This window comes from Homarus americanus, unplaced genomic scaffold (assembly GCF_018991925.1).
Source record: "Homarus americanus isolate GMGI-L3 unplaced genomic scaffold, GMGI_Hamer_2.0 scaffold2539, whole genome shotgun sequence".
Classification (NCBI taxonomy): Eukaryota; Metazoa; Arthropoda; class Malacostraca; order Decapoda; family Nephropidae; genus Homarus; species Homarus americanus.
This window is the reverse complement of record NW_024725489.1, coordinates 1541651-1560151: the sequence shown is the minus strand read 5'-3', so window position 1 is coordinate 1560151 and position 18501 is coordinate 1541651. Positions and strand designations below refer to the sequence as shown.

General features: G+C 38.3%; 1 protein-coding gene and 1 long non-coding RNA gene across 2 annotated transcripts in view; one reads left to right on the top strand and one right to left on the bottom strand.

The window, feature by feature from the left end:
* LOC121865093 (collagen alpha-1(I) chain-like) overlaps positions 1–8974 on the bottom strand; it is a 25415-nt gene extending 16441 nt beyond the window's left edge. Inside the window, exon 1 of the mRNA XM_042364424.1 lies at positions 8926–8974. Within this exon, the coding sequence (XP_042220358.1) occupies positions 8926–8974 (49 nt within the window). The remainder of the gene's footprint in view (positions 1–8925) is intronic.
* Positions 8975–9780: 806 nt separating this feature from the next.
* On the top strand, positions 9781–12840 carry LOC121864951. Its single transcript, XR_006088701.1, has 3 exons — positions 9781–9829; positions 10881–10991; positions 11217–12840. It is a non-coding gene; the product is annotated as an uncharacterized LOC121864951 (long non-coding RNA).
* Positions 12841–18501: the final 5661 nt, after the last annotated feature.

Sequence of the window (18501 nt, the reverse complement as noted above, 5' to 3'; positions counted from 1 at the left end):
AAGCCCCTAACCGCCCGGCAGCACGCCGGAAACCCCGTAACCGCCCAGAGCCCTAACCGCCCCGGAAACCCCTAACCGCCCCGGAAGCCCCTAACCGCCCCGAGCCCTAACCGCCCCGTCCCCTAACCGCCCCGGAAACCCGTAACCGCCCCGGAAACCCGTAACACCCGAAAGCCCCTAACCGCCCGGAAACCACCTACTCGCCCGGAAACCCCTAACCGCCCGGAAACCCCTAACCGCCCGGAAACCCCTAACCACCCGGAAACCCCTAAACGCCCCGGAAACCCCTAACCGTCCCGGAAGCCCCTAACCGCCCCGGAAGCCCCTAACCGCCCGGAAACGTAACCGCCCCGAACACCGTAACCGCCCGGAAACCCTAACCGCCCCGGAAACCCTAAACGCCCCGACCACCTAAACGCCCGGAAACCCCTACCCGCCCGGAACCCCCTAACCGCCCGGAAACCCCTAACCGCCCGGAAATCCCTAACCGCCCGACGTAACCGCGGAAAACCCGTAACCGCCCCGGGAAGCCCCTAACCGCCCTGGAAGCCCTAACCGCCCGGAAACCGCCTAACCGCCGAAACCCTAACCGCCCCGAAACCCCCAACCACCCCGGAAACCCCTAAACGCCCGGAAACCCCTGCAACCCCGGAAACCCCCTAACCGCCCCGAAAACCCTAAACGCCCGGAAACCCCCAACCGTCCCTGAAACCCCTAACCGCCCGGAAACCCCTAACCGCCCGGAAACCCCTAAGGGCCCGGGAAGCCCCTAACCGGGTTTCAGGGGCGGTTAAATAGGGCAGAGAAGGTAGACAGGTTAGGTTAAGTTAGGTTAGGTTAGGTTAGGTTAGGTTATAATTTTTATTTATTTTTTAATTTTACATTTTTTTTTTTTTTATATATCTACTTTCCGAAAAGTATAAAATCTATCTACTTTTCGGGAAAGTAGATAACCAACTTTCCCGGAAAGTAGATATTTCCCATTTTTTATGATACAAATTTCCCGATTTCTATGATAATCTACTTCGCAAAATTAGGTAATATTTCCCCCAAAATTCGAAAATCTACTTCCCCGAAAAGCCGATAATCCACTTTCTCGAAAAGTATAAAATCTATCTAGTTTTCGGGAAAGTAGATAACCAACTTTCCCGGAAAGTAGATTTTTTTCATTTTTTATTATACAAATTTCCCGTTTTCTATGATAATCTACTTCGCAAAAATTAGGTAATATTTCCCCCAAAATTCGAAAATCTATTTCCCCGTAAAAGTCGATAATCTACTTTCCCGAAAAGTAGAAATCTATCTACTTTTCGGGAAAGTGAATGCTCTTCAGAGAGTGAATATTTCCCATTTTTATGATGATTTCCCGTTTTCTATGATAATCTGCTTTGGAAAATATGTTAATATCCCCCAAAAAGTGGATAATGTACTTCCACGAAAAGTCGAAAATCTACTTTACCGAAAAGTAGATAATCTACTTTTCGGGAAAGTAGATAACCAACTTTCCCGGAAAGTAGATATTTCCCATTTTCTATGATACAAATTTCCCGTTTTCTGTGATAATCTGCTTTGGAAAATATGTTAATATCCCCCAAAATTCAATCTACTTCCCCGAGTCGATAATCTACTTTCCCGAAAAGTAGAAAATCTATATACTTTCGGGAAGTAGATAACAACTTTCGGAAAGTAGATATTTCCCATTTTTATGATACAAATTTCCGTTTTCTACTGATAATCTGCCGCCCCATAAAATTAGGTAATATTTCCCCCAAAATTCCGAAATCTACTTCCCCGAAAAGTCGATAATCTACTTTCCCAAAAAGTAGAAAATCTATCTACTTTTCGGGAAAGTAGATAACCAACTTTCCCGGAAAGTAGATATTTCCCATTTTTTATGATACAAATTTCCCGTTTTCTATGATAATCTACTTCGCAAAATTACGTAATATTTCCCCCCAAATTCGAAAATCTACTTCCCCGAAAAGTCGATAATCTACTTTCCCGAAAAGTAGAAAATCTATCTACTTTTCGGGAAAGTAGATAACCAACTTTCCCGGAAAGTAGATATTTCCCATTTTTTAAGATACAAATTTCCCGTTTTCTATGATAATCTACTTCGCAAAATTAGGTAATATTTCCCCCAAAATTCGAAAATCTACTTCCTGAAAAGTCGATAATCTACTTTCCCGAAATCTAAATAAATTATATCATATGACTTATCATTATCTACCGCTTCATATATTTTTGAGAAAAAGCGAAGCAAATTTGTGGCATAACACTAACTAAACCAAAGTTTTAATCATACCTTAATTTAAATTCCTGGCGGAGGGTGAATCAAGTCCTGGTGTAGTTAACTGTGGTGAATACTCTTGTAGTTCCCACATGTTTTAATTTACTTCACTTCAAAAAGGACACTTGGAAAATTCACTACGGTACCTCGTCGTACTTTTAATGTTCACTAGAAAAAAGGATTCCACGCGTGAATTTTTCTTTAACCTTCAATTAGGTTCACTACCTCCGTTAACACTATTTATTTCCATTAATCCAATCAAGTTATGGGCCCATAACACTTCACTTGGCATCAGTGACAAATATCCTCTAATCTCATCGAGTCACATCAGGTCCCTTCACCTTTTAACCAATATTTCCCATATATTAACACAACACTTCACGTATATCAATTATATTCTAATTTATCTTATTACTCTAAAATAAAACCTTGGTGAGCTTTATTGGAAGTAATAAAGAAATAAACGAGCGAACTATCAAACAAGCACTGGAACGACTCTTTACGGTACAGCACCCCACCCCCCCCACCTCAACGTGGGAAAACATATCGTACGATGGTACAATCTTACAAAAATCAATAAATAAAACACGAAAATGATCATAAACGCGTAACTCAAGATAGGTGGAGGGAGGAGAGGCAGTCCACACACCACCTCCTCCATCTTCATTTATCATCATCTGTAAGAGTGTACCATCGTACGATATGTTTTCCCATGTTGAGTGGGGGGGCTTGTGCTTGGCAGCGCCGGTGGCCAGTGTCCAGCTGACGCTGTTATAATAAAGTCTATAGTAAACGTGGTCTATGACTCCAACCTCTCACATCATCTTAATAAATACGTATAAGGAAATCACACACACACACACACACAAAACACTAAAGACTGTTGATACGCAGTTTTATTTTGACTTGTTTTTTGAGGACACATTTTTTCTGTAATTATCACAACTTTACAGGTGTATTTACTTTTTATTTTTATCCTCTTCGCCACTGATCGGCTTGTTAGCCGCTTGGGCGATCGGTCACGTCTCTTTTCATTTATATTCTTCACCAAAAGATCGGCTCCCTAGCCGCCCGGGCGATCGGTCACGTCTCTGTCACGCACTGTTGGCAAATACTGGGCATGCACCGGCTCCTGAATGTACCTGAACCCGCTCAAGTCTTCTCTTGAAAGAGCTCACACTCGGTGCCGTCACAACACTTTCTGGTAGATTGTTCCAAAAGTTTACAACCCTCACTCCGAAAAAGTTTGCCCTCACGGTTTTCTGGACTTGCGGCTTCTTCAATCTTGAGCTGTGACCCCTTGTGGGGCGAGCGTCCGCCAGCTCCAAGTAAGGACACTCAACTGAGTAGTGCCCCCTGAGATGCTTATACACCTCAACTTGGTCCCCCCTTGCCCGTCTGTAGTATAAGCTAGGCAAGTTCAGGCGCTCCAATCTCTCAGGGTAGCTGAGGTGCCGAAGTGCAAGCACCAGTCTGGTGGCCCTCCTTTGAACATTTTCAACCAACTGACAGTCCCTAGCATATCTCGGGGACCAGATGGGGTGACAGTACTCCAGATGGGGAAGCACTTCACTCCTGAAGATCGTCACGAGGGACGGACCGTCTAGATATCTGAACGACCTTCTTATAAGACCCAATAATTTATTTGCCTGATTTACCTTCTTCTCACAATGGCCCGAGAACTTCAGTTCATTGTCAACATACACACCTAGGCCCTTCTCACACAGTCTCAACTAGTGCAGTTTCTTCATCCCTTTGGGACATATGATACGCCTCCTTACCGTTGGTACGCCCCAGGTGCATCCTCTTACACTTCGGGACATTGAATCTCAGCAGTCATTCCTTGGACCATTCCTGGAGCCCACAGAGGTCCTTCTGCAGCTCTTCACGGTCAGCTTGGTTCTTAATTTCCCGAAATAACTTGGCACCATTGGCAAACATTTGTATGGAGGAGTGTGTGTGGTATGAGGAACTCCAGATACAACCATTTTGTGATTTAGAATATTATTGATATGGATATGTATTTTTGTAAGCTTCGAGGAGGAAAACGTCAATATGTTTTGTGAATCCGCGCTAGAACGAATATGGGGGGAGAGACGCCATGGCGTTGTTTACATCCCGGGGGCCCAGTAGCAGGTGTGTCTTGCTCTGTTAGTGTGTGTTTGATAGATTGAGCATAATAAATGTTATATGAAGAATGTGATGATCTCGTGGAGGTAGTTTGTAAGCCAGAATAAGGCTAATTCTAGCGTTGCTCTCCAGACATTCACCCTGGAGTGAGTCTACACCACCCCCTGTGTTGGGTTTATTATGTATTGTTTAATTCCTACTACTGTGTGGTACCCATATGTGAATATGACAACAGTTGATGCTTGTGTCCTTAATCTGTCAACAACATCCTCATCTTCGCCCCATCTACCGCAACTACAAGAAGAGTTTGCTGAAGGCTCATAGTCTCAAAAACAAGTTGAAGTTTTTGAAAGATTGCAGAGATGATAAAATTGTTCCCAAGTCCTGTCTTCCAAGTAGACTAAGAAATCTGGACAATCAAGCATTCTCTGAGTTGGATAAGGTGTTGCTAGATTCCCTTATCAAGAGTTCAAGTGATAGTGTGAAATTAGCCTTCAAGCACAGTGCTCAGTGTAAAATACTTATGCAAAACAGTGTTTGTGTTGATAAATGGCACACCATTCGTGATTTTGTATATCAACTTCTTAGTGAAACTGACAAAGCCCAAAAAAGAAGGTTAAATGCCAAATTAAATGCTCTGTTTGACGAGAGTTTTTTTAAAGAGTTGCCTCTGAAGATGTCTTGAATAAAGACGAAAGCTAAGGTGCTCCGTTGTTTCCATTTTCCCGTGTGATTTTATCAAGATTTATCTTACCCACGTTTTCATTGTGGATTTACATGATATATATATATATATATATATATATATATATATATATATATATATATATATATATATATATATATATATATAAACATTTGTTTAACAGTGCATGAGTTTTTTAAATGCCAAATTGACGTTCCAGGTTTTTAGTTGTAAAGGAATTTGAGAAAAAATTTTGTGAAATGGTAATACTAAGAGATTCTTATGGTCATGGGTGGGCTTGGGATTAGTTCTATAGAAAGATTTCTTAGTAATGTTAAGGCATTTGTCTATGAAAGATCTAGGGTACTGAAGGTTCAAGCCAATATTATAGATATATTTATATTCCTCATCAATAAATTCCGGGCTGCAAATTCTCAAAGCACGTAAAAACATTGATGAAAATACTGACTGTTTGACTATTATGGTGGGCAGAATAATAATGAATGTATGAACACACATGAGTAGGTTTCCTATAAATACTGAACTTAAAGGTGTTACCAATTCTGTGGATCAGACAGTCTAGTAAAGACAATTTACAGTCATGCTCTAATTCCACAGTGAATTTGATCGAGGGGGCTAAGTTGTTAAGTTGTGGCAGTTGAAAAGAAACTATTAAGTAATATTTTACCACCTTCAGCAGTCTGGTTTAGATATGTTGATGATGTATTATGTCTCTGGCCATGTAATGAGGACCTAAAAGCTTTCCTGCCACAACTTAGCCCCCTCGATCAAATTCACTGTGGAATTAGAGCCACATTTTATCAAAAGCTTTTGATACGTCTCTGAGAACAATATTGCACTGGTTTTTATTGCTGACGGCGTTAGCTATTGATTCACAAATTAATGCAATAGCCGTGTTTGTGCCTCGGTTCTTTCGGAATCCATGTTGTCTGGGGTTATATTTGTTTTCCTGTTCTAGATAGTTTCTGAGCCTGCTGTTGACTATTTTTTCTAGTATTTTCCCTGGTGTTTCTAATAAGGATATAGGTCTGGGGAAGTGTCCTGTTGCTAGTGAAGCGTTAAAGATCTGTGTAAGTTGTTCTATCAGTATTGTAGGTATGTTTTGAAGGACTGTTTTGTTTGTCTGACTTATTCCAGGTGCTTTATTTTTAAAACTGGTTATTATGTTTCTTATGTCTTTTGTGGTGATTGGCAAGGTTAATGTGTCTGCACTGATTTGTATATTGAGGTCTATTGTTCTTGGTGGTTGCCATTTCTGTGTGTTTAGTGTAAGGTGTGTTGTTACCATCTGTTCTCTTACTCTACAATAGTTTGTTTTCTTCTTCTGTCATTTTATATACTATGTTGCTTCAGAAATTTCTGGAGATTAGTTCTTTTTCTACAGATTCTGTAGCTTTTACCCCGTTGTCGTCTATAAGATGGCTGTTATCTGTGGAGTTAGTGCCCATTAGTTTTTTTTACTTTACTCCAGAAGAGTTTTGGGTTGTGATAATCGGCCTCTGTGTTTGTGATTATCTGGTTCCATTTGTCGTTGTGTGATTGTTTACATATTTCTTTCAGCTCTTCCTTTAGGTTTCTGAAGAGAGTTATTGTTTCTTGGTTCCAGCCGTGAGTATTTGTATGTTCTAGTATATTATTCAGTCTTGTCTGGATTATCTTCTGTTCGTGTGTTAATTGTGCGTGGGGTAGTGTGCGGTAAGTTGTTTTGGGGGTGTTATTTTCCATGGCTGTGGTGACTTTAGAGTACCATGTTTCCAGGGCTATGTCAATGTCTGCTGTGTTTTTATGTTGATGTATTTGTTCGTTTGTGTTGAGTTCTGCCTTAAAACCCTCCCAGTTTGCTCTATTGAAAGAGAATCTAGGGATGGAGGGGATTTGTATTGGTGATGTTGATAGAGTGATAATTATGGGCAGGTGATCGCTAGTGGTGGTTGGTCCAAGTTTCATGTGTGAATTCAAATGGTGGTGTCTATTGGTCAGAACTATATCCGGCTTCCCGGTGCTTCCTGCAGCTATGTAGGTTTCGAAATCTGGGCCCAGGTGTGTGATGTTGCCGTTTTCTAATAGGTCGTGTATAATCTTCCCCCTTGGGTTTCTGGTTCTGTGTCCGAGTATGGTGTGTGTCGCGTTTAAGTCTCCTATAAAATACAGTGGGGCATGCTATAACGAATCTAATTGGTTCTAGAACCTTGTTCGTTATAGCATTCGTTCGTTATAGGATTAATCCGTTCCAGACCCCCAAATACAACCACTTAACACAGAAAAATATAATATAAAATTGTAAAAATTGTAAAAAAGTGCATAAATATGCATCTAAACCTCTGAAATAAAGAATATCATTAATACTTGTAATAAAAAACAATAAATTATTTAAAAAAAAAATTAAATAATGTTCGTTGTAGGAGTTTCGTTCGTTATAGCATTCTCAATTTTATAGGTAAAACCGTTCGTTATAGGAATATTCGTAGTCGGATCCATTCGTTATAGCGTACCCCACTGTATGCTGGTGTGTTACGTCTCATTAGTTTTAGTAAGTCACCAGTCGGGAATGTTTGTCGTCGACAAGGTAAATATGTTGTTCCGATTGTTATTGGGCCTTTAGTTGTGTTGATTTCGACTGCTAAGAAGTAGGTTTGGAAATTGTTCAGTTGATGTGTGTAATAGTTGAAGAGTTTTATTTTGTCACTGTTTTTCCGTCGGTGTGAGTTTATGAGAATTATGTCTGGGTCTATGCTGTTGTATATGTTTGTCAGTTCTGTTTTTCTTGTATGTGTCCAGGCCAGGACGTTGTGTTGTATTATTTTCAGTGTTCTGTTTTGCGTACTCGTGGGTCGCATGAACTTGATGCGTGTTGTTCAGTTGCTCGGGTCTCTCCGGGGCAGAGTCTCTGTCTCTCCTCCTTCAGTCCTGATCTTATTTTCTTGAATTTTGATAAGTCTACGTTCTCGATTTTGTTGCATTTGCTGCTTATTTTTCCTCCACGTATTAGTGTTTCTATGAGTCCCTCTTCTACTCTGTTGTCTTCATATGTGTATTTGGTTGTTCCTTCTTTAATATCTTTTAACAGTCTCTCATTTGTTACTGGGAGTTGACTGAGTAAAACCTGATTCCTATGCTGTCTACGACGTCGGCTGGCCGTTGACCGGTGGGGTTCTCTCTACGTGGTCTTGCTGGTGTTGACTTAGCTGATTGGTCGGTTGTGTTCTCTAGGGTCTTGTGGTTAGTTGGCAGTGGGTTGTATCCATTGTAGTCTCTGCTCCTGTGCAATTTTCTTGTTGTATTATTTTATCTTCCCTTTCTTTGCTGGTGATTCCTAGACTGTTTTCGGTTATTATTTTGAAAATGTCTGCTGATGGGGCATTGTGTGGGAAGTTTACCTGTGGTAGGTTGTTCGCAGCAAACATTTCTCTGATAGTTTTTTCGAATGTTCCCGGGTTAGCCAAGTTGATTATGTGGGCATGTATCAGTGTGGCTAGTATGGTGAAGGGTAGACCTTCACTTAGCTTCAAGTAAGTGTTTTCTGCGTTGGTTTTATATAACACTTTAGAAGTACAGTCGACCCTCGTTAAAACGGACCCCTTTAATCCGGATATCGGATAAATCGGACGAAATCTGAATTAAGCGAGGGACTGTCCGTGTCAAATTTCTGGTTCTGGGATTGTCCAATAGATGGCGCGTGCGTGCCATCTGTAGTGTCTTGCAACTTTGTTATTGCAGCATAGATTTTGGTTGGATCAGTTTCTATATGTTTGTTCGATTTTTCCTTTTCCTTCATGTCTTTGATGATATCCTTCCTTACTGGGCATCGTGCTGCCAAAGTGCGGTGATGTCCTTTGCAGTTCAGGCATTTTGAATTTTCATTACATGTGTCTTTAACTTCCATATTTTCATACGTGGTACAGTTTTGTATCAACTGTGGTCAGGTCTTCTTCATGAGAGTGCTCTTTGTACAGCACAGCTTAAGCATTCATTAGTTATTTTTGACAGATAACTAGTTATAAAGGATAGATCCTGAAATCCTGTTTGATAATTAATAGAGCCTAAAAAGAATTAATGAGATCCCATCCTCCTCCTTTGATGTCATCATAAGAGGTCAGTGGATTATGTGGGGTTGATTCTTCTTCCCGCTCAGTGATAAAGTCTGACAAGTAAATAATTGGTAGCTCATGTACTGTGAAACCTTGAGTGATTTCCATACCTTCCAAGCCACCATGGACAACCTTGCTTTGTCAGACACCTGATCATGGGACATGGTTAGGGGGAAGTTGGCTGATGGTCAGTTTAGCCCTAGTCACTCTAGTTTAGAGCTTCCAAGGGTTCCAAGCCCTCAAAGTTTGGTGGACACATTTACAAGTTCATCTTTATGATGTTATTAAAAGACATTATGCAGCTTAAGAGAGCTGCCATCAGGTAATCATGGCTAATGCACACGACTGTGGGAAATGGACATGAAATGTTGGAGATGATTATGATGATATCAGCCTTTTCCTGCTATGGGTGGAGAGCAACTGAAACAAGTTGTCTTCACTCCTTCTACTTTATAGTTAAGATTTCAATTGTGTTTAATTACCTGTTTCTGAAAGAGACTTTCTTGTTGCAGGTGACCTTCCTGGAAATTACCGAGACTTAGTGTGCTTTGAAAAAGTCCTCTGGAGAGTGGGTCCAGGACTTACACCTGCAAACTTCCTGTTTCTTGGGTTGAGGTGAGTGTTCTTCTTTACTGACAACATGTTTGTTTATTTCTGTGAATTAATATGTAGTAATATCTAGATAATATACATGTTATAATATATTTTGGATAAAATTAGAGCAATACAGTCATGGGGCGGAGCATCTTTTCTCAGCTGAGAAAAAATGCACTACAGGTGCTCCTCTACTTGCGAAAGAGTTACGTTCTTCAGGCTTGTTTGTAAGTCCAACTTTACTCCTGTAGATACCAAACATATTGTAAAAAATGAAAAGATTATGGATATTTAGTCCAGCTATACCCTTTAATACAGCTTTAAAACCTGGCTCACTCTTCTCCTCTTAGGTAATGTTTGTTTTATCTGGAATTTTCTTCAAAATAATCCAGTCTCATCCACATTAAACACCTGTTCTGGCAGGTAACCCCCCTCATTGATGATGTTTGTTTCTCTGAAAATTTGTAAGTTGAACGTTCTTAAGTAGAGGAGCACCTTTATAGTGGTGTTTCCTTATTATTTCACACTATTATACTTAACAATATTATAAATCTCTGGCTAATAATAGGGACGGAAAGATAAATACTGATAGGCAAATGAGTTTTTTATTATTATTTTATTTTTGGGGGGTTTATGGGGGGGGGTGTAAGACGAGTGCTGTTTTTGGTGATCATTAACTTGTTTTACAGTATTAGTCCACAATAATAAGAAAATTTGGAAGAAAAAATGCAGTTATTGTTGGTTTGAAGATCAAATAACCATACATGATGGGTAGTTATTCTCGTTCAACTCGCGATAAAAACTATTCACAGAACTAACTTTCAGTTTTCACAGTTCGCTAGGAGAGGGTTTGAGCTGCACTACCAAAAAAAGAACCCTCTTGCTTAAAAACAACAAAGTTATGGTTGTTTGAACTTCAAATAATTTTAAATACATTTTTCTCCGCTTTTTAAATTTAGCGCTTCACCCTCTTCTAATGCTGAAATCAAGTTGTCTTCACTCTTTCTACTTTATAGTTAAGATTTCAATTGTGTTTAATTACCTGTTTCTGAAAGAGACTTTCTTGTTGCAGGTGACCTTCATGGAAATTAACGAGACTTAATGTGTTTTGAAAAAGTCCTCTGGATAGTGGGTCCAGGACTCATGCGCCTGCAAACCTCCTGTTTCTTGGTGATTACCATAGGTATGTTGATAGGGGTGACAACTGGGGTTGCAATTGTTGAGGCAACTAGATATGTCTGATTACAGCAAATGTGTTATTGTCAATTTGTAGGTGAAAGATTTTGTCCTCAATAGATGTAGGTTAACATTACACCTGGAGGCAAATGCCTAAGGAAGAAAGGATATTCCTTTTAGTTGTGTGAAAAAAGGTTAAAGAAGGTATATTATCATAAGTTTTCTTTTACAGAAAAGATGTATACCACTCCCACGAGGAAAGAACGACTATCCTTGATTATATTATCCATCCCTACAGCTAACTTCCATTGATGATGGCTGCCATCCCTAAAGCTAACTTCCATTAATGATGGCAGCTGTCCCAACAGCTAACTTCTATTAACAATAGTCGCCGCCCCATCAACTACCACACCTTCCACAGTTGAAGGCCACCATTTAAGGGTCAAACATTTACAGGGTATCTTGATTCAGTGCATCATATATAATATAGTGCTTTCAGGTTTATTTATGAATACCGTAATTACATGTATTTATACAGTAATTTATCTAATTAACTGATCTCTCGTTAATAGGTTTTCTAATTAATAGATGGAAATACTGTACTTTACCCAAATATTAATAACAATACATTAGGCCCAGCATCACTTCATTTCATATGATGCTAAGACCACAGGACCCTGCATGCTGGTGGGCCAGAGTCCATTGCAACGTGCTGACTGGTTGACTCGGAATGTAAGGAGAATAACCAGTTCACAGAATCCTCAGCCCCAATTTTAGCTGCCTTGTTTGTATTGTGATTCTAATATATGTTTGTGCAAGTAGTAATAATCTTTTAGTTACAATAGACTAATTATAGAAGAGTATCATAAATAGGGGTAGCTTTAAATGAGTGAAGAAACACTGCCCCCTTGCACCAACTAACGATTCATTCTACTTGTACTGTTACTCGTTTTTCCTAATTATCTCAATTAAAAAACAAAGTTAACACTAAACTACAATTAAATAATCAGTTTCAACAGCAATCCAAAGTTAGCTAACAAATATAAGTACATGGACAATCCTGCGGCAAATACGCTAACTAACGGTGATACCTTCATGCTAGTGATTACTCAAGTGGGAAAAATATTAAGTGCATCATTCCACTTTATACAATATCAGGTAAACAGCTATCGTGAAACAAAGAGAAATAGGAAGGAAATGTCACTGAAATATGACTTCTGACTCTTTTTTTTGGACTACATTTCAGTAGTAGTAGTATGCATAAACCCAAACTGAGATGTTTCACGAATAATGTATCTGTCCACAAGTTCCTGATATACCACAAGATGCAAAATGGATAAGAAATACAAATTACAAAACTGACTTTTAATGCTAGGAATGATCATACATCATGACATATTACTTTTGTTCCCATTGTAGAAAACTTGTACATGATTAGTCTTGCCATTCTATTAAAGTAATGCTAATTATAATCCCTACACTGTTAGTTGTCTTGAAGCATATAACTCTCAAATTCATGTGTTCAATGGGTATGGTAGGTGCTTGCAACAATAGAGCTTTAGCAATCTAACTTGGGACACTGTGATGAGAGGCACACACACACCAAACACCACCATATTAGACACTGGGCATGATAAGAATTAAGAGGAATTGTCTTTCGATTATAAATGTTTACAATGTGTGTTCGGTCCCCCTACGGCAGATCCCCAGGGCTTTTCGTTGCTATGTGGTGATGATTCGATGTGACGGAGGGGGGGTGTTAATGGTGATTTAACGTCGTAATTAATGGTTTCTTTTACGATATGTGATTTATGATTTGTTTATTTTCTTTGCCACTTGCGCTCTGTTGGCAAGTACTGGGGCACTCCTACAGTGGAGGGGCCCTCGTCATTAAGCCATCAGTGGTAGTTTCATGTTCTTTACATTTATTTTTTTGTGCACAAGTGGTGGTCCTCAGCTGCCAATGAGGAATTAAAATGGTTTTTATATTTAAAACCAGTAAATTATAATTTGAGCATCTTGTAAGTCAACTTGCACCTGGTACAAGTTCACCAGTGTTCTGTGAACTTAATTTCTACTGGTAGTTCAATTCTTTGATGTCTGGACTTATCTAAAACTTCATAACAGCAACACAAAAATAATTGCAAGTGAAACAAAGTAAACATTGTGCATGGTCACTGGTTGGTATTATCAGCATGGAAAATGGCCATAAAACATTGGTTAAATAAAGAGGGAAATTTAGTTCAGCGCTGCATAGTTTTTTTTTAACCAACTGATACTGTATTTTATAAACTGATGGCATTTAGGACACCATGCTATTATGTAATCACAGCTAACCCTGCGTAAGCATTCAAAATGACCATAAAATGAAATTGGTGGTCTTGTAGTACTCTATTTCTTGCCACAGGAGACCAAATGATTGGTCTCCTATTGTCTGTCCACAGTTTTCTTACTGATTATTACACTGAAACCCCTGAAGAATGGTTTGCACAAGTTTAATAAGACAATGTACAGAAAGTGGTTTTTGGATAAGGGAAAAAGTGGCCAAATGGTGGACAGCAGTTGGGGACGTTAACTTGTATATTAAAGGTTATTCCAGGTTTCTAAACTGTGTCTACTTCTGTAGTTTAAGAGAAAGGTTAATCGAGACTGACAGTACAGTAGTAATATATCCGTTAGCCAGAATCCTTCAAATCTGGAAAACTCTGATAGGCGGAATTAAAATTTTTTGAGGGGCACATTTTCTGGAAAATTCTGAGAAATTTTTCCCAGAACCTGGAAAATTCTGGGGATTTTTTTTTTCTGGGTTTGAGAGATGAAAATCAGGACCATTTTCCAGAAATTCCGAGAGAATTTTATCCGTACACAGAAAATTCCGGGGATGGGGAATATTTTTCCGGGTTCAAAAGATGATGTAATGCCCAATTTCTGGAACTTCCGAAAATATTTTTCCGTCGCCCTGAAAATTTCTGGGTTGAGGGATTTTTTCCCCCCGGCTTTAAGTCGTCTCGTTTCCCAGAAATCTCTCAATCCCAAAAGTGCTCTGCACCAATTGTTCCGGGTAACGGAGATATCACTGTACAGTATTTATTTAAAAAAAAAAAAGTCAGGTCCTTCATGGTAAGTGACAACAAAAATGCTACCTGAATATGAATATACATGGTAGATATTTTACAGTTTATTGCCCTTATTTTTTCCTCGAGTTAGTCAATCATGCTAATTACACAAGTAGAGAACTTTTACCCCTTGAATACAGACACATTCCAACATCAGTCATGAATGCCGGCCGCTGGACCAGAGTCAGTTCCAACCCAGCACTTCACACAAGGAACAAACTAGGGATTGATTACCTTAAGCATGCTGCCCACTGGAGAACTCTCAGGGTCACCGATATTGGAAAAGCAAAGGGAGGTTATGAGAATCCTGGAACTTGGAATCGCTGTCGGGAGCCTAAACACCACTCCTGCCAAGACCGTTACCTAGGGAACGGCAACCTGCCCTTTGCCAGACCTTTCCTTCACCCATAGCTGTATTCTATGTCCTCAGTATTAGGGTGATGTTTATACAGTACAGTTGTACCCCGCTTAACGCGGTCAATTGAACCCACAGGGTACCGCGTTAAGTGTACAACAGAACATATGGGATTAATTCCAATAGAGACTGGCCCGACCCCCAAACTCCACTTTTTGACGACACACAACTATGTTGTAGTAAAAATATTATCTTAACTTTATGATGGTATGCACACACAATTAATAATTAAGAGAAATATCAATAATATTAGGTTTTTTAACACTTACATTAGTAGAAAAGATGGCTGGGCACATGGGGATGGGGGGGGTTGGTTCCGAGGCAGATTATTGGCCCTCACCTGTATCACTTGTATCACTATCCACCACAGAGGCTTGCAGGGCCTCTTTGTCAAACCCCTCAAAGTCCGTATCCTCACTATAATTATCACTATCACTGACTTGGACCGGCTGTGGTGGGTGGCGGGTGAAGAACTCGGTAATGTTTTAATGACTGGGCGACCTTGTGCGCATCGTGCCCGCGCATATGAGTAGATGAACCGCGTTAAGTGAAAGTTCGGTTCTGTCGAGGCACCGCGTATATGAGAAATCGCATTAAGTGAAACGGCGTTAAACGGGGTACAACTGTATTTCATATCTTTTCATAATTTGTATTAGTAATTTCCAAAAGTTGTTGTGTTCTCTAAACTGTGAAGCGAGGATTCATCTGTCACAAAATTTCAAATAAAAATTCACAGCAAATACTTGCCTATTCACACCCAATCCCTTTATCATTTCTGAACAATGAGAAGCGATGCCATATTTACTGTGGTACAGTTGCGGGAATGTGTTCCTGCACCCCCTGTGGTAACCAGTGTCTCCAAATGGCACCGTCACAGTCGCAGTACAGTATCACGATTTATGAATGAATGGGTATTGATCGTGTAATGACAGACGTGATTGGTGGATAGGCTTGCTAATGCTATAGATCATATAGGTTGGCCATTTGGAGACAGGTTACCACGGGGGGTGTAGGAACACATTTCTGCAACTGTACTACAGTCTACAATCATAACAATAGTCTCAAGCGAAGAATTTGTCACCACACATGTGAGATAAGAGGAGGTGAACATAGTTTGTCGTACAGCTAAATAGATTGTGACAATAATGCTTGACTTGTGTGTTGTTTATGGCTATACAGTACTGTACAGTACTATATAGTACAACTGAATCACAAGCAGAGAAAAGGAACCATCTTATTCAAACTTAAAAACAAAGGAGAGGAGAAAGACCAAAGATGTTGGATAGCAGACTACAAGACCAGAAGTAAAATATTTGCCCCAAATTTAAAATAAAATCACTAAATTTGAAATACAGCATGCCGTTTAAATTCGCGGGGGTTAGGTTCTCAAAATGACCATGAAACGCCAAATCTGCGAATAACATTTGCTGACCAGGAGGGGGATTCATATTTACTTGTGGACTGTACAAAGAAATGTATATTCCCTTTACGTGTTTGCCCTTAGGACAATTATTTCTTTTACCTGCATTGTATATACGAGTGTGTGTGTGTGTGTGTGTGTAGACACATACACACACAAAACGCATTCAAATAAATAATAATGGGAAATACTCTCACAAATAAACACACAAAAAATTATTAAAAATGTTGAGTCTACCCTCAAGTTCATGGAATGGACCTGAGGGTAGGCTCAACATTTTGAATAAAAAAAAATCTGATTATTTGTGAGAGGATTTTCCCATTATTATTTATTTTTATGTGTTTGTGTGTGTGTGAGTGTGTGTGTCTACACACACGCACACACATATATACACATATATACATATATACACATATATATATATATATATATATATATATATATATATATATATATATATATATATATATATATATATATATATATATATATATATATATATATATATATATATATATATATACTGTATATATATATATATATATATATATATATACATACATATATATATATATATATATATATATATATATATATATATATATATATATATATATATATATATATATATATATATATATATATATATATATATACAGTCAACCCTCACTTTACGCGGTCCCACATTCCGCGTTTCCACGTTTACGCGGTGCCCTGCCAGAACCCAGGATGCTCACATTCCGCGGTGGGTGTACCCCTTTACGGGTGAAGTATAATTTTTTTTAATTTAGCTCATAAAATTCATACAAATTATCCGGCCAGAATATAATTTACATTGCTGGAATTCTTACAATTTGATGATCATTTTGAATATAAACATCATAGATTTTGCATTAGACATACAAATTTTAGATATAATGTTTACTCTTGAGTAAATATGTTATCTTTTGTGCAAAATATATGATATTTATATTCAAAATATTCCTGGTCTTACAAGGAATCCAGCAATGTCAATTATATTATCCTAACTTTAGTCTGATTTATTATTTATTACTAAAAAGGTAAACAGTCTGGTATTCCCACACATTTATCTAGTAGGGACGTTGGTGGGGGTTGGGGGGAGGGAGGGAGGGACGGCGACCGACCATCTGTTACTGTGTGAAGAATATTTTTTTTTTTATTTTAGCTCATAAAATTCATACAAATTACCCGGCCAGAATATAATTTACATTGCTGGAATTCTTACAATTTGATGATCATTTTGAATATAAACATCATATATTTTGCATTAGACATAAAATTTTTAGATAAAATGTTTAATCTGAGTAAGTATGTTATCTTTTGTGCAAAATATATGACGTTTATATTCAAAATATTCCTGGTCTTACAAGGAATCCAGCAATGTCAATTATATTATCCTAACTTTAATCTGAGGTATTATTTAATACAAAATGTTAAAATCTAAATTTTTCACCCAACATCTCTTGAAGGGAGGATTGGTGGGGGGTGGGGGGGAGGGTTGGGACTGACCGCGCGGTTGGAAGAGGGGGGGAGGCAAGGTGGGGTACTTTGATTGACAGATAGTGTCGTGAAGAATATTTTTTTTTTTTATTAACTGAAGATATTTGTTTTAGCTCATAAAATTCATACAAATTACCCGGCCAGAATATAATTTACATTGCTGGAATTCTTACAATTTGGTGATCATTTTGAATATAAACATCATATATTTTGCATTAGACATAAAATTTTTAGATAAAATGTTTAATCTGAGTAAGTATGTTATCTTTTGTGAAAAATATATGACATTTATATTCAAAATATTCCTGGTCTTACAAGGAATCCAGCAATGTCAATTATATTATCCTAACTTTAGTTTGAGGTATTATTTATTACTATACCTGGTTTTCCCCCCAAAATTTCTCAGAGGGAAGAGCCAGCAGTGTAGTGTGAGAGGGGGAGGGAGTCGTGTCCATTATTTGAATGGACATTAACTTGGCGACTGTATTTCTCTATTTCTCTTAAGTATTAATTGTGTGCATGTACCATCATAAAATTAAGATGTTATTTTTACTACAACATAGTTATGTGTCGTCAAAAAGTGGAGTTTGGGGATCGGCCTGGACTCCATTTCAATTAATCCCATATGTTATGTTATTCACTTTACGCGTTTCTCGCTTTCCGGGCGTAAAGTGAGGGTTAACTGTATACATATATATATACATACATATATATATACATACATACATACATATATATATATATATATATATATATATATATATATATATATATATATATATATATATATATATATATATATATATATATATATATATACATACATATATATATATATATATATATATATATATATATATTAATAAATTGGTATGAATGGAATGAGATATTTGACTGAGAAAAAGAACACTATGTCCCATCTCCCAAAACAAAATTACTCCAGCAATATAAAGTAGACCGTATAGTGTAGAGAAACAATGAATTATTAGCTACAATGAATCTTGTGCTTCCTCGTTGCTGCACCAAGTCTGGCTTTTGAGTGGAC